Below are 13,994 nucleotides of genomic sequence, written 5' to 3'. Positions count from 1 at the left end.
TGTACCTACCTTAACTGGAAGTTGGTCTTCTGCTGACACGACTGGACCTGCAGGCAAACTGCCTTCAGACATCACATGAATCGAGAAGATCAGATGCTATCAAGAAATAATGCTGATTTTTTTCTGTGAAAGGTAAATAGGCTCTTATTATATATCTCACTCTAACAGTAAAAAAACATTAATTTACCAAAATAAAAGAGTTTTTTTTTATGCTTGCATCTTTCACACTGTATCACGAAGCAACATGGTGGTCTGTTTTGCCTCGCGTTGAAAAGTAACCGTACAAGAAAAGCTTGATGTCAGAATTGGAATCCTTTACAATTCAAATGAAATGAATGAATATTCAGTTTTCACAAAATGTTTGATAACTGTTTGTGAATTTTAACAAAATTGTCGCAATCACTGCAGGGATGAGAATCAGATTGGAATGTGTTCTAAACTGGGATGTCATTGTGCTGGTTGAGATACTGTTGTGACATAGCACAACTAACGCAATCGTTCATAGAGCCTACCATGCGTTGTTCGCTCGTAAGAAATGATGACATTTAAGTTAATCTGGTTACTCAGAATTTTTATTGATAATTATTCTGATATCAGTTTTCTCCAATTTCCACTCAAATAGAGTGTTTTCTTGTAAGATCAGATTCCCCAGTCTCGATGTTTACAATTGTGGGGATCTTTTTGCGCTAACATTTGGCTCTTGTCTTTTGTACAAAAACGAACAAGGAGACATGCAGATCATAATTTTTGTTGACGAAACAAGACTCTTTCAAGATCAATAAAACATTTTAACGCTAAAAGAAAATACGACGAGGGAAGGGCGCTCAAATAAACATGTTCATAAAACGTCCATTTTGGTTGTAATCCCACTTCCCACTTTTTATTTTTATTTGGATATAAGATGTAATGCTTTATTAATACAATTAGTAATGTCAAAGAATATTAAATGGCGCTTTTGCAATTTCCATGACTACAGAAAAAAATTATTTAAGACTACAAGAATATTGACAACATTTTATCTATTGTTCGTAACAATGCAGGATTGGATTTCTTTTTGTACATTTTTTGCTCAAAAATAATTTTGTAAGCAATTGTGGATCATTGGATCTTATCTTTAGAATTGTCGTGTTTTTGTATATATAGATAGTAAAACAAATGTATTTAAACAGTTTTATGACCATTATTATTTCCAATCTGGTACAAGATGTAGGCCTATCACAAGACCAATGAAAATTTAACACGAGTGATGTAGGCCGATTCCAAATTAAATTATCAACATTGTATTAAAGGGACCGCATTAAGATAAACCTTAGATTCATTCCGTAGCTAATCTGCAGGTGAGCGGAACAAAAAGCAACTGAAATGTTCCCAGTATTGATAAGTAGGGCCTACGTATGGGGAAATTCGCCGGCACAATCGCAGTAAACCATGAGGCAGTTAAACTCCACATTGTAGTAGGTGAGGGTCTGTCACAATTAAAATCATAAATGACACCCTTATTAGTTTTGATATTTATTACTTCGTAAAAAAAAAAGAAGTGAAACTGCTTCAGAAAAATGCAATTAGATTTTGTGCAAGACAATTTACGCAATTTTTGTTAAGTGAGAATCCTGGGTCTTATGCTAGACCAAAAAGCACTTATTCAATTAGATTTTAAACTTGATATTCAAAGAAGAATTTGGAATTTTGAAAACGAAACTTAGAAGAGAACAATTTTGTTACCACTAGTGAGTCACTTAAAATTAAACAATGAATCACAATTCTAACAGATAAGCTTTCTCTCTCATTCACCAAATTGTCTGATGCTTACAATTTGCTAATATTTATTCATCGTTTCTCTAACTGTACATTCACATTATTACCGCGATTTATTGCCAATTTAGCAGAAATGTAATACCAAGGAGCGAAAGAGTGTCATTCTCCCCATGAATATGTTTTCCATTTTTCAGCACTCCAGCTACTTAGAGGTCTAATTAGCACTTGTAAAGTAAGGGCTGATCGATGCTCCGCACCGGCTGTTCTGGGGGAATCAATAAAGAGGGTGGAAGACAAGGAAAGAAGCCTCTCTGTATAAACAAGCCTATTCAACGATGTTGATGAACTAGCCTGAAACCATCGATCCCCGGCTCCTCCCGCCCGTCCACAATCAATGGCGCAGGTGGAAGACAATACCCGGGATTCGATCACGGAAAAGCCATATATTTAGTCTTCAATCCAGCGCTCTTATTGGAATATCGACAAAAGTAGTTTTCAAAGGGAGAGCTCTGTAACACTCATTTAAACTTTTTTATTCTCCTAGGTTGTCTTGTTCAGCAAATTGTGTTCTTTGAGCAATCTCAATCTTCACATTATTCACAGATATGACTCAAGTGAATCAGTAGTTTTCAAACAGTACTGAACGATTGTGCTTCACCAGACATATATAATGTATATAATCTCAGCGTTTGGAACTTTTACATAGCACAGTTTTTAAAGTTGTTGTATGAGATTCAAACTACAATACAATAATTAATTAATAATACAGGTTCTTAACACTAGATACTTTATCAACACGTATATAATATATAATTATATGTAGGTGAATTTTGTGTTTTGAATATAAGAGAAATAATAATTTTAACACTATCTTACCGCCTACTTTAACCAGGTATCACACTTGTACACGCAAACATCATGAACTTGAATGTCATAATATTCTTTCATAAAAAATCAAGTGTATAAGTAACTATACTACCGTGCACACTGTATCCTGAACGTACTACTAATAAAAATACCTGTAAAGAAAGTTGCTTTTTGCACGCAAAGTACAATGCTTAGCACATGTTAGTTTTAATCGTCCCCGAAGAGTCAAAACAATTTTCGCATTACCCTCATGTATTCAGACATAAATAGATATTTCAGTCAAGGGAATAACATGCCTAAGTAGCTTACATTTTTTGTTCAATATTCAAGGGAATTTTGCTTAAGTGAGAAACTTACGCTCGGAGTGTTTATCTGATTAGCAATTGCTACTGGTTCCTGTTACAAGATACCACTGTTTTCTTTAATTTGGCATAGTCGAGAGCCCGTACTACAAGTTTGACGTCACTTAATGAGATAACTGTACTAGTATCAATTAGGGACACACCCGACTCTCTTCTCATCACTGATCGATGGGAGCGATCATTTACAAACCATTAATTTGCCCATCAGGCCATCCTCGTCAGAGATCACAAGCAGATGATGACTAGTGGCATAGATTAATGTGCTCAAAATTGAAATGATATTTTGCGGTTTAATTAATAATAACGGTTTTAATTCCCCCCCCCCCCCCAAATGTATTCCAAATTCATTTCTGATATAATTCATCCTTTTCGTTTTTACTTTTATCGCTTCGCCTCACTGTATGTTTAATTACATTTCTTCTTTTCTTTCAAATATTTCTGAGTTTAAATGTCTTCCATTCTATTCTTGTCGTAATTTATTTTCTTTTGTTACTTTTCTTCAAATCATTGTAAATTTTCATTGAGTTTCCCCCTCTCTTCTCCAATCTCCTGAACAAATTCTTGCTTCTTCTTCTGTCGATAGCGCCAGCCAGGGCATTTGAACAATTCCTAATTTAGTTCCCACACCTTTCCACCTGACTTGCTCAACTTCCAGTACCTACTGTCCTTCGGGATTCCCAACACGAAACAAACTAATGCAATCAGTAGACAACTGGCAAAAGTCATACTTGCGTTTCTATACTTATTGTAAATATTTCTGTATTTGGCCTGGGGACAATCTTGTGAGGTTGAAGAACACGAAGTTAAGACACAAAGGCCAGTAATTAAACAAACTCAAGATAAAGGGGAAACAGCATACAGAGTAATTATTGTGGAGTCGAAGTAAAATCGTTAACCTGTAACTTTACTTGCAAAGTACCAGTACACCGTGATAATCAATGGATACATATTTAATTCACTAATGCATACTTGAGTAAAAATCATAAATAAATTAGATAACACACCTGTACCTCAATTGTACACGAGGAGAACAAAGTAAATATCTCTATGTATAAATAAAGGTGACGACAAAAACAACATTTTATAGGGTTAATACAAAAAAGTGAATTGGTTAACAAAATACTAAAATACAAGGTGAAAACAAAATTCCAATTCTCTGTGTCTAAATTCCTTCCATAGATGTCTAAATTGCATCATTTATATCACAGAAAAAAGTCAACAAACAAACAAAAAATGTACCTAAGGAATTTACATTAAGAACATGAGTACGTGATTCGCACCATCTACTCTGCTTAAAAATTATTTAAAATTGTTGCATAACACTTACGCTTACGTGTGAATAATGTTATTCGATATATCTATCTACATATAGGCTTTATTTTTCATACATCAATGTCACAAAAACATGACATTTTAGATCGTCAATGGCACCAAGTTATTGTTAGGCCACAGCCCCAGTGTGTGAGTGAAGGTACCTTTCTTGTTCACACCACTATGATCATACACCTTCAGCATTGATTTTCCTGGCGGCGACAAATAACCTGATGTTTGCTCTGGTTCTCAAATAAACCCTTGTCTAAATATGGCCGCCATTTTAACGTCATTCAACGGCCCGCTGTATTAAAATATTTGGCCACTCATGATTTCGTATGTGACATATCAATACTGAGTACCGAAATTCCTATGGAGAGGGTGAACTTTGCTAGAGGCCTTGGAAGACGAATAAAAACGACGTAACGTGCATTGATGTTTTGGCCATTCCACAAGTGCAGCGAGGGCTTTGCAAAATGGTAATGCTTTCTTGCTGAGATCATACGCTTGTGCGAAAGTCTTCATGTCAAAAGATCAGGGCCCCTTATTTACATTTTAGATGTGTATCAAACATCGATCTCTGTTCCATTTCCAGGATGAATGTTTCGCTTTTGTTCTGTAAAGTACTCCCACAAAGCGTCAATCATTTCAGCCACTACAACATCGTTTGTATTCCTACCTAAAAGTTTTAATATAAACACCCCATCTTGACGCAGGTATTTTTCAATGAAGGCGTGGGTCATTTTGGTATCACAGTTTGACTCGATTCGCTCCATTAGTTTGAGATATTTACGGATGTAATGTCTCCTCTCCCGTTGGAATAGCATGCTAAGCCAGGTTAGGAACCCGAACACGGTGGCAGCGGATACAAAGACCAACCAGAACCAGATGAAAATGTAGATTTTCTCATTAAAAAGGTTAATGGGGAGCACACACTGGACGGTGTGGCGGTGAATGTTGCTGACTCCTCCAAGGAAACGGATTTCAAAGTCACACAGGGTAACTCTCGGGAACTGACCCGACTCTTTCCAACTTCTTTTGTTCATCAGGTCACCTATAACTTCGAAGCCGTAGATGTGGTAATTGGTCCCAAGGAATGCATTGAGGAGGAACAACTGACCAATTACATTGGCCAAATAGATAACTTTGATAATAAGGTATAATGCTATAAGGTAGTTACCATATCGCCTTCCACAAAAAAGACATATACAATGTTTTGAGATTAGCTGCTTGCAGTTGGCAAAGCAGCCCTTGCTTAGGTCCCTCTGGTGATCAAAGTATCTATCTAAATGGCGCACAAGGTACCGGATCGTCCCCTCTCGCGCATCTGGGTTTAAACTTTCATTTCCACTTAATGATTTCACGATGGTGTTCATATCCACCCCCGTCCTTCCATTCAAAAGTCTCCATACTATACAGGGTATGTAAAACATGAGTGCCTGTACCATCAGCACAATGGGCACCCATTGGTAGTACCCAATGTGCTCATGCGGTTCCCATTTCTCCGGGATCCGCTCATCAAATGCAGTATAGTACGTATTTTTTATCCAGCAATAGTTATTGGTATAATCTTCATGAGCATCAGTAAAGTGAGTTGGTGTCCAGCACGTAATCGGGTCGCCGACATATTGTTTTGTGCTGACCACAAGGGCAAAAACAATGAAAATAATGGCTGTGTAGCGATGGCTCAGTCTGTCGAAGAAATCATCATCACTTCGAAGTCCCTTGCCAACTTTGCCTAGGACGTCCAGAAATCCAGACATTCTGAAACGAAATAAATTGTACAGGTCTTATTAATTATTACTCATTAGATGACCCGCTCACGTAATGGTCCCCTGACGGAACCCATTGTTTAATGAACCATCGAGCGTGCATCTTACGACAAGACCAAACCACAAAAATAACCGAAGCCGAGGATGAATATCGTCACGGGATCTGAAACAAGACAATCACCAAGGCAACTAATAGATGCTGTATGAAAACGGAAAATCGAATCTACCTGCTGCTCACACACATGCCCCACAACACCTAGAACTACGGGGTATGGTAACGCACACAACTAAAAGCCCATAATCACACAAACTTGTTAAACGCTGAAAATAAAATGGAGAAAAAAAAGCGAAAAAAAAAACAAGATTCAGAGACCGACAACTGAAGATAAGCGTAAACTATCTAACACGTATGCCATCAAGGCTCATACCCTGCAAAGCCAGCGACTAGACCTAAAGCGTGAACTCCCCAGCCCTCGTCCGACTCTCTAACACGCTCCTTGTGGGGGTGCATGTGTTGTCCGCGAATCCGAGAGCGATGATGTCCGGCGACCGCGTCAGCCCGACAGCGATTCCGACCCATGTTATTAAACGTCGGCCAGCAGATGAGTCCGGAATGCCATGCGAGATCCTAACGTGTGGCTGCCTGTGTTAGTAAAAATATTAATTCCACTTGTTTTGACCAATAAGTGTTCACCGATCAATACACTGGCTCTGTCATCACACGGTTGTTCTGTTTAACGAACGATGGTGCGGTTAGTTTGGCGACTACCACTCATTTGGGTTAGTATCAAAGTGTTTTAATGAGCAAGTGATCGAGTGGGAAACTACTAACTATTTTCTTCTATTTCTTCTCTCTCTACTAACACCCGTGTCCTACCCGAATCCGAGAGCTAGACCAGCGACTCCCGCAGCATGCGCCTCAGATGCATTTTCGTGTGGTTTGTGTCGCTCTTTGTGAAGATTAACGAGATTCCGGACTTTCGGTCGGTTATGTCCAGCAGCAGCGTCAGCACGACCGCGATTGCGAGCCATCCATTTGCTTGTTAAGGAACGCGAAAAGATCTAAATTTCCTTCTTCTTGAACAGGGAGTTTCCTAGCGTCAAGAGTTGTGGACCGTCGGTTCGCTGCTGTTCTCACACTGCCAATGGATCCCCAGTGAAAAGCTTTGGGCTTGGCAAACACCAATAATAGCTCTTATTGTGTTTGATTTTCAATAGCATTGTTTGCGCTCTGAAAGGCTTCGATATCAGCGTTAAAACACAGCAGAGTAAGCTCCAGAATGCGAGGCCTTTTCTAATACCATCGATGTCCCTTCTTTACGCAAGATCAAACTCGGGGCTCATCATCGATTTACTCACAAGTGCGCCAGATAGGATACCGATATAATAGCATCTGTTTCCCAGCGCTGAAATTTTAAAGATCCTTAACAGCCTGCCCTTTCCTCAAACAATACGCTTTATGTTGAAGGGACGATTTCAAATATGCATTATGCATAAAGTGTACTAATGTAAACATAAGCGTTGATTCAGGCGTTATGAGCAACGGGATAGAAATTTCGATTTCAATACGCATTTTAATCAGCTTCGTTCTACATATTCCATGGCATTGTGCCGTTATGTGCATAACCGTAACAGGTTTATATACATAACGGCAGAGCATAGGTAATCTTTCAACAAAAGACACGGACCGAGTTTAAACGACTACGTTGTCACCAGTATTCTGAGCTGTCATACAAATTTTAGATACCATTTCTATTGGAAATCTCCTTAGCAATTAATATTTGTTTATCATTTATTCATCGGGCGATGGCGAGTAGGCGATTGGAGTGTCTAACTAAGGCGTCATGCGTGGATGTGTTTATATGAAAATTAGTCATGGCAATTTTATGAATCATGAAAAAGTTTTACAGTTATAAAATCTATTTATAAGTGCACCGGATAATCCCCTCATCTTCCAACCCGCGGTCGTAGTAATCAAAGATGAAAGACCAAGATTCTTTACACCCATTTCATTTGACAGAAATGTAAGAAAAATATTAAATGAGTCAGTAAATCTTTAACAGAAAACATAACTGTTATACGGAAGGACAGAATCGATAGTTTCTATTATAAATTTTTCGATATTTGTGTTCTTTTGGCATGTGCCATACAAAACAATAGCTATCGATTAGACAGCAACTACAATTGTTCATCAAGGAACAAGGTATACAGCATCTTAATAGAAATATATATGGCGGAATCAATAGCAGAAGACTGTAAGATCCCAGAATTTTTCAAATGGAAAGAATGAAGTAGGCAGACGATAACGCGGTGCCAATCTTGGTTGAAGCGCTGCGAGCAATTCTTGCACAAAACGGTCGAAGATCTGTAGCATCACCTGGCGTGATGGTGGATTTTCCAACACATATTGATTTTCACGATGTTGTGATATGAATAATTACAATTCACCATTTCGTATCAACTAATAAACAACTTACAGAGAGAGAAAGAGAGAAGAAACCTAAATCCATAAAGCCGAATGTCTTCGTGTCATGCTTCGGAACACGAAGGACATAAAAAGAAACTGATACAAATTTTATTTTTCCGGTTATTCTTGCTCTGTGCTATGGTTATATCTTTGGACACGTACACAACTAGTGAGAGCTGGCCCATGGGAGAGGCACATTTGATGGATGATGTACAGAGATAACGATCATATGTAAAGTAAACGTATGCCGCTCTCTTTGATATTGCGTACCTATACTAACTTTGTTTGAATAAATGATGCCGTGGGGAGACGCGCTCCTCAAGCACCAGCTGCTAAAATAGGTATCTCATTTCTCTGTTCTTCTAACGATTAGATTAAGCTAATTTCGGTGTCCTCTGTCGAAAAAAATTAGTGCTCATTTATATCAGTTAACCTTGAGTAGCTGACACTTTCAAAGTTTTATCAATAATTATTTGCGGGTGGCTGGGGAACGTACTATCTGCAAAGTTTTTAAAGTTGCAAGCTGGCTTATATACTCAATGAATCAACCTATAAACAATTCAGTTTCAAAACCACCCACGATTAATTGGTATGCAAATGTGAATGTTTGGTTAAAACGATTGTTGTTCGATTTTCTATGAGAGGAATTCCAAGTACTACTCTATAATAAACATGTCAACCGCGTGGGCAACAGAAAAAAAACAATTGATCCCAAACTTTTTCAATTGATGCGTATTCTTTTGGAAAAGAAACAAGTAATTTCATGGAATGAGTGATAATTTTAATCATACATGCCTACACAGATACCACATTTGATGTCTTTTGTGTTAAATTTCCAAGTATATACACACCTATAATGATTTATTCAATACACTTCGGACAAACTCTCACGTTTAAAACGTTATGAAATCATGCAAATAATGTTCTTAGGCAAAGCAGAGGCCCGCACTTCATCGATAATTCCCAGATTATCAGAGGAGTTGTTGTTTGTTTCTGAATTTCAAGCAAGTTTATTTAAGCATGTATCTGAAACTTATTAGCCTGATTTTATTCCCGATTACCGCGTTCACATGTACGAAGCCCACGTAAAATTGCATCAGTGTTAAACAACGTCAAATAAACCAGCTCCATTCGGTGAGTTGTGCGCTGAGTGGTTCTTTTGTTACTGACCCTAGAGGTAACTGAAACGGGATACAAGACGCAGGTGCGCGGGCAAAAGTCAGAAAACATTCATTCGGAGACTTGTTTTTCATCGATTTTCTCAATTTTTATAAGATCGTTTAGCCTACGATTGTTGGGCGATCTTTGTCGAATGTTTCTGGTTGACTAACAAAGGGGTAAGACAGTCGTAAAATTGAAACAACAACGGGTGACGCGAATCAATTGTATACCGAATGCACCTCATGAACAAATGATAGTTTTTATCCCACAGCTGCAAAAATTACCCTTTGCTTGGTACTACATGAGTCTAAACCAACAGGCATACATGGGATTTTATTTAAATACATTTTTAAAAATTATTAAGTAAGAGCAAAATTTTTCATGAAAAATGGTCCTAGATAAAAAGGATTAATTTTTTTCAATACATAAAAATGGTCATTATAAGATGAAAGTTTTCATTAAATACATGGAAAATTAAAATAGCAAGGGCAGGTTTTTTTCATTCAATATATGGAACATTATCATAAAGAGTACACATTTACATTAAAAAATAATAATAATAATAATAATAATAATAATAATAATAATAATAATAAATAAATAAATAAATAAATAATGATGGCGGTTTACAATACTTTCCCAAAATACCTGCTACTTGTAATGTTGATATGGTTCTTTCAAAACATAGATTATAGGAAGAGGTCAATAGTCCTTCACCCAAAAATGCCCAGGATTTATTGACATCAAGATGTCAGTGATGTTATGATACATAAAGTTACAAAACCCGCTTCATTAATTTCTCACAGACGCGGAAGTGGGCCTTCGAACGTAGACAACAAACGTGGCAGTCACTTTCGAAACGGAAATTAAACTCTTTTTTTCCGAAGCATTTGATGTTGAACGACTTAATAGTTCGTTTCGTAGCAGAGAAAATGCCAATAAAGTAACAGAAAAGCAAATACTGGAAAATTATGTAAGCTGTTAGGAGGAATGCACAACAATAAAAAAACAAGTGAAAGAAAAATACGCGTACAAGCGCAATGATTCTTCCGCGGTCCTCTTTTTAAAATTCCGTCAAGGTTATATCAACATGCTATCAATTTCTCACAAAACAGTATTTGTCGTCATTATTCGCTCCCTAAAAATTAAAATGCTGCAAACGGCCAGTCAAACACAGCGAAGATGCGACGAACAATTCATACCCGAGTTTTACCTGAATAAACGATATATAAAAGTTTAATCCTGATAGCATTAGCAACGATAAATCATATTTTGGGATACAATCTTTAGCTGCGAAGTATAAATGAAAAACAAATACCAGCATTATACACAGGCTGTATTCTGTTATTCTGGCTATTAATAGTGTTAATTTCATAAAACAAACATGTAAGCCTCCTCTTAAAAATCACTTCAAGCATGGGCGGATCCAGATATATATTCTGACAGTCTTCCAAATTATCTTTGTTGATATATCCTACATTTTTGACCGTCCTCCGACAGATAAAATTAGATACCCGTCAATGTAACTTAAAACCCGACCGTCTTTTGAAAGACCCAGAAGACGGTCTAAATCCGCCTCTGTCAGCATGCTATTGTGTCACATCAAAAACGCACCCAAAGTCCGTTTTTCGGACCTTACGCCCATCCAATCTGACCAAGAAACACCACGAACACCAAGCCTTATGTTAAAGAGAAAAATACTACTTGTTTCATACTATGACCAGTCTTGGCAGTCGTAGCTATCTATCAGTTTTACCTGGAGGAATGCTTCCCATTGACAGTTTTGTGAGCTTGTGTCGCAAGAGCAGCACCGGTCGGAAATCCCAAAAACATTTTGTCTCCACAATACCTGACCAATACTTACGAGACCGCGACACGTACCAGACGCATGGGTACAGCAACGGCAGTCCAGTTTAAATCAGTTTAAATGAGAAAATAATACATTTCGAAAGGCAGCTTAAAAGAAAAACATGTCTCTGCTTGGGTTTTATTAGGTGTTGTTGTTTTAAACATTCTTAGTTTCGAGGATCAAGGCATTTTCATCCTGAGCCCATGTGTCCACTGGTGTGTTTCTGCTTAGAGTACCGCTAAGAAACCCACTGTGCTTCACTTTTTAAACCTTCGACCGGCACAGAGAATGGTGCGAAACGGGGTGTGTTAATTTCGATACAAACTGGATTATCTCACTGCTTCCTATTGTTATAAAAAGAGTGTGGGAGCAGAGGAGACCCCTGATGGTGTCCAGCCATGGGGATCCATTAAGACAGGGCCGCCATGATGGATTGGAGAAAAATCACAACAATGTAATAGATGCACGTGTTGATAAAATATTCTTTATTAATTTTATAACATATCTTTATAACTAAAGCATCAAATTGTCTATATCGACTCAAAGTTTGAATATAATTTACGCCAAGGCCCATCTCATTGCCAAATGCAGGCTGCTGTAATCTACCGTTGATTCATAACACTGTGGCTTTTGGCAAGTAATCATAAGAATTGGCTGATTAACCCCCACATTTGAAAGTTTTAATGAAACCCATGGGATACTTGAGGTTCTCCGTAATCCCTATGGCAACGAATGGCATATGGCTTTTGTAAAATACACCAACAAAGACGACTATTTGCACAATTGTTTGTTATGACTTGTTAAAATAAAGGCGATACTCTACCTTTCCCCCGACTTGGCGTGAGGCGGATTGCTTCGACGAGTTTCTTTAAGGCGATGAGGCATTGTAACATAAACAGGCAACTTTAAATAAGATTAACAAAATCTCTTCAAGAATTATCTGTGGCAGCAGGCGATAGGAGGTATCGTAATAACGGAGGGTAGAAGACATCGTATTGAGAAGTCTATAACCTCCATCTTGCTTGAGAGAAATGTCCACATGCCCATTGAAAAGTATATCGATAAATATGTTGTGTACTTTATCTGAGCCTAAGCTGGCCAATAGCTGTAATATGCACAGCTGCCGAGCTATCGATCCTCGCCATCAGAAATGCACCATCTAAACATTTAAATGGAGACATTTCAAACGGGATGAGTTATAAGTGATGCTATTGAAATGCGTTGTTTTGTTTATTATTGATTAGGGGCTTAAAATGAATCGAAAACCGGGGTGCTGTCTGAAAGTGTAGCAAACAAAGCGCTCCGTGTTTGACTGTTCTGTTTTGTGAGGGTAGATATGATATCCTTGAATTATGAATGAGGATAAAATGTCGTGATCAGGAGTCATGGATGATCATTGCTTCGATATCGAAAACCCTATACGTCTCTTAGGACTAATCCGTTACGATGCGCGGCGACATCCCGACAGCAAATACTGCTTCTAAAACAAGTATCGCGTGGCGAAAAAAATAAAAAAACAGAACGCAGCGTAAGGTCATTTCTCACTCGTCAATTTGGTTACAACCTGTGGCTGTGATTAAAAATCGATCACTTTTACAAATCTTCTAGAGTCTGTCAGCAGCTTGAGGGCTTATAATATTACATTGTCTTACCTCTAATGAGTCTAACTTCCGCCAATATTTGATGAATGTCTCCCAGGTTATGTGTTCGTACATGATATTAGAGAGCTAACTACCCGTGTAATGGAGATGAGCAAGCAGGCCAAATGAGGAGAAAAGACAAGATAGACTTTTTAGTCATGCTCTCAATTGGCGTTAGTCAACGCACTTTAAGCTCTGACCCCTCCCCCCCTCCCAACTCACACTAACACGTGTACTTGTTATCATAACCTTGGTTATGATAAATTATGATTACGTGAATATCAAATATAACATGATAACAGACACATAATAATGCTGTTGCTGCTGTGAATCCGTCTATCGTTTCAAGACAACAGGCACGGTGTTGCTCTTCAGTTGGTTTTTTATCCTAAGAACAGTGTTGACTATTAGTATCATTATTTTACAGCCAACCCACAGGCTTTCTTCTGCTACCAGAGGAGGGTGTGTTGCAGATGCCCCATACCCCCAGCCTACAATGCCCCTCTGGCACGTTCTACACAAACCGACGACATCTCCTTCAATAACATACGGATTTATTACTATATAAACTGGTTTATCGCCAGACCATAGCAACATAAAAGATGGGGAAAGCGTCCAAATGTAACCCAACAACTGGCTTAAGCTAATTAATAACATGACATACAGTAGTTTAAAACCCCCGCCATCCAGTCATTGATCAAGACACAGCACAATTATATAGCAGCACTACCAGCTCGGTTCTCAGCAAGATCGATAGAGTACAGTATTCTGCCATTCGCATCTATCGCATCAGGAAAGCTATTGCTTCCA

General features: G+C 38.1%; 1 protein-coding gene, 1 long non-coding RNA gene and 1 other non-coding gene across 11 annotated transcripts in view; 1 reads left to right on the top strand and 2 right to left on the bottom strand.

The window, feature by feature from the left end:
* The window catches only part of LOC106177207 (innexin unc-9), an 18,160-nt gene extending 17,979 nt beyond the window's left edge, over window positions 1-181 (bottom strand). The window contains exon 1 of the transcript XR_015333056.1: window positions 10-181. This is a non-coding gene — a transcript (innexin unc-9). The remainder of the gene's footprint in view (window positions 1-9) is intronic.
* Window positions 20-2,630, top strand: LOC147763341 (uncharacterized). Its single transcript, XR_015333058.1, has 2 exons — window positions 20-132; window positions 1,950-2,630. It is a non-coding gene; the product is annotated as an uncharacterized LOC147763341 (long non-coding RNA).
* LOC106177223 (innexin unc-9) overlaps window positions 2,273-13,994 on the bottom strand; it is a 25,054-nt gene continuing 13,332 nt past the window's right edge. For 6 of the 9 annotated variants that reach the window (XM_013559932.2, XM_013559939.2, XM_013559937.3 and 3 more), the window contains one exon: window positions 2,273-6,059. In XM_013559932.2, coding sequence (XP_013415386.1) covers window positions 4,862-6,059 — 1,198 coding nt within the window. In that variant the 3' untranslated portion in view covers window positions 2,273-4,861. The other 3 variants (XM_013559936.2, XM_013559933.2, XM_013559935.2) reach the window with 3 other exon arrangements.

This window comes from Lingula anatina, chromosome 2 (assembly GCF_051362555.1).
Source record: "Lingula anatina isolate TDL-2025a chromosome 2, LinAna3.0, whole genome shotgun sequence".
Lineage (NCBI taxonomy): Eukaryota > Metazoa > Brachiopoda > Lingulata > Lingulida > Lingulidae > Lingula > Lingula anatina.
The sequence above is the reverse complement of the archived record's forward strand: the minus strand, read 5'-3'. Positions and strand labels throughout refer to the sequence as shown.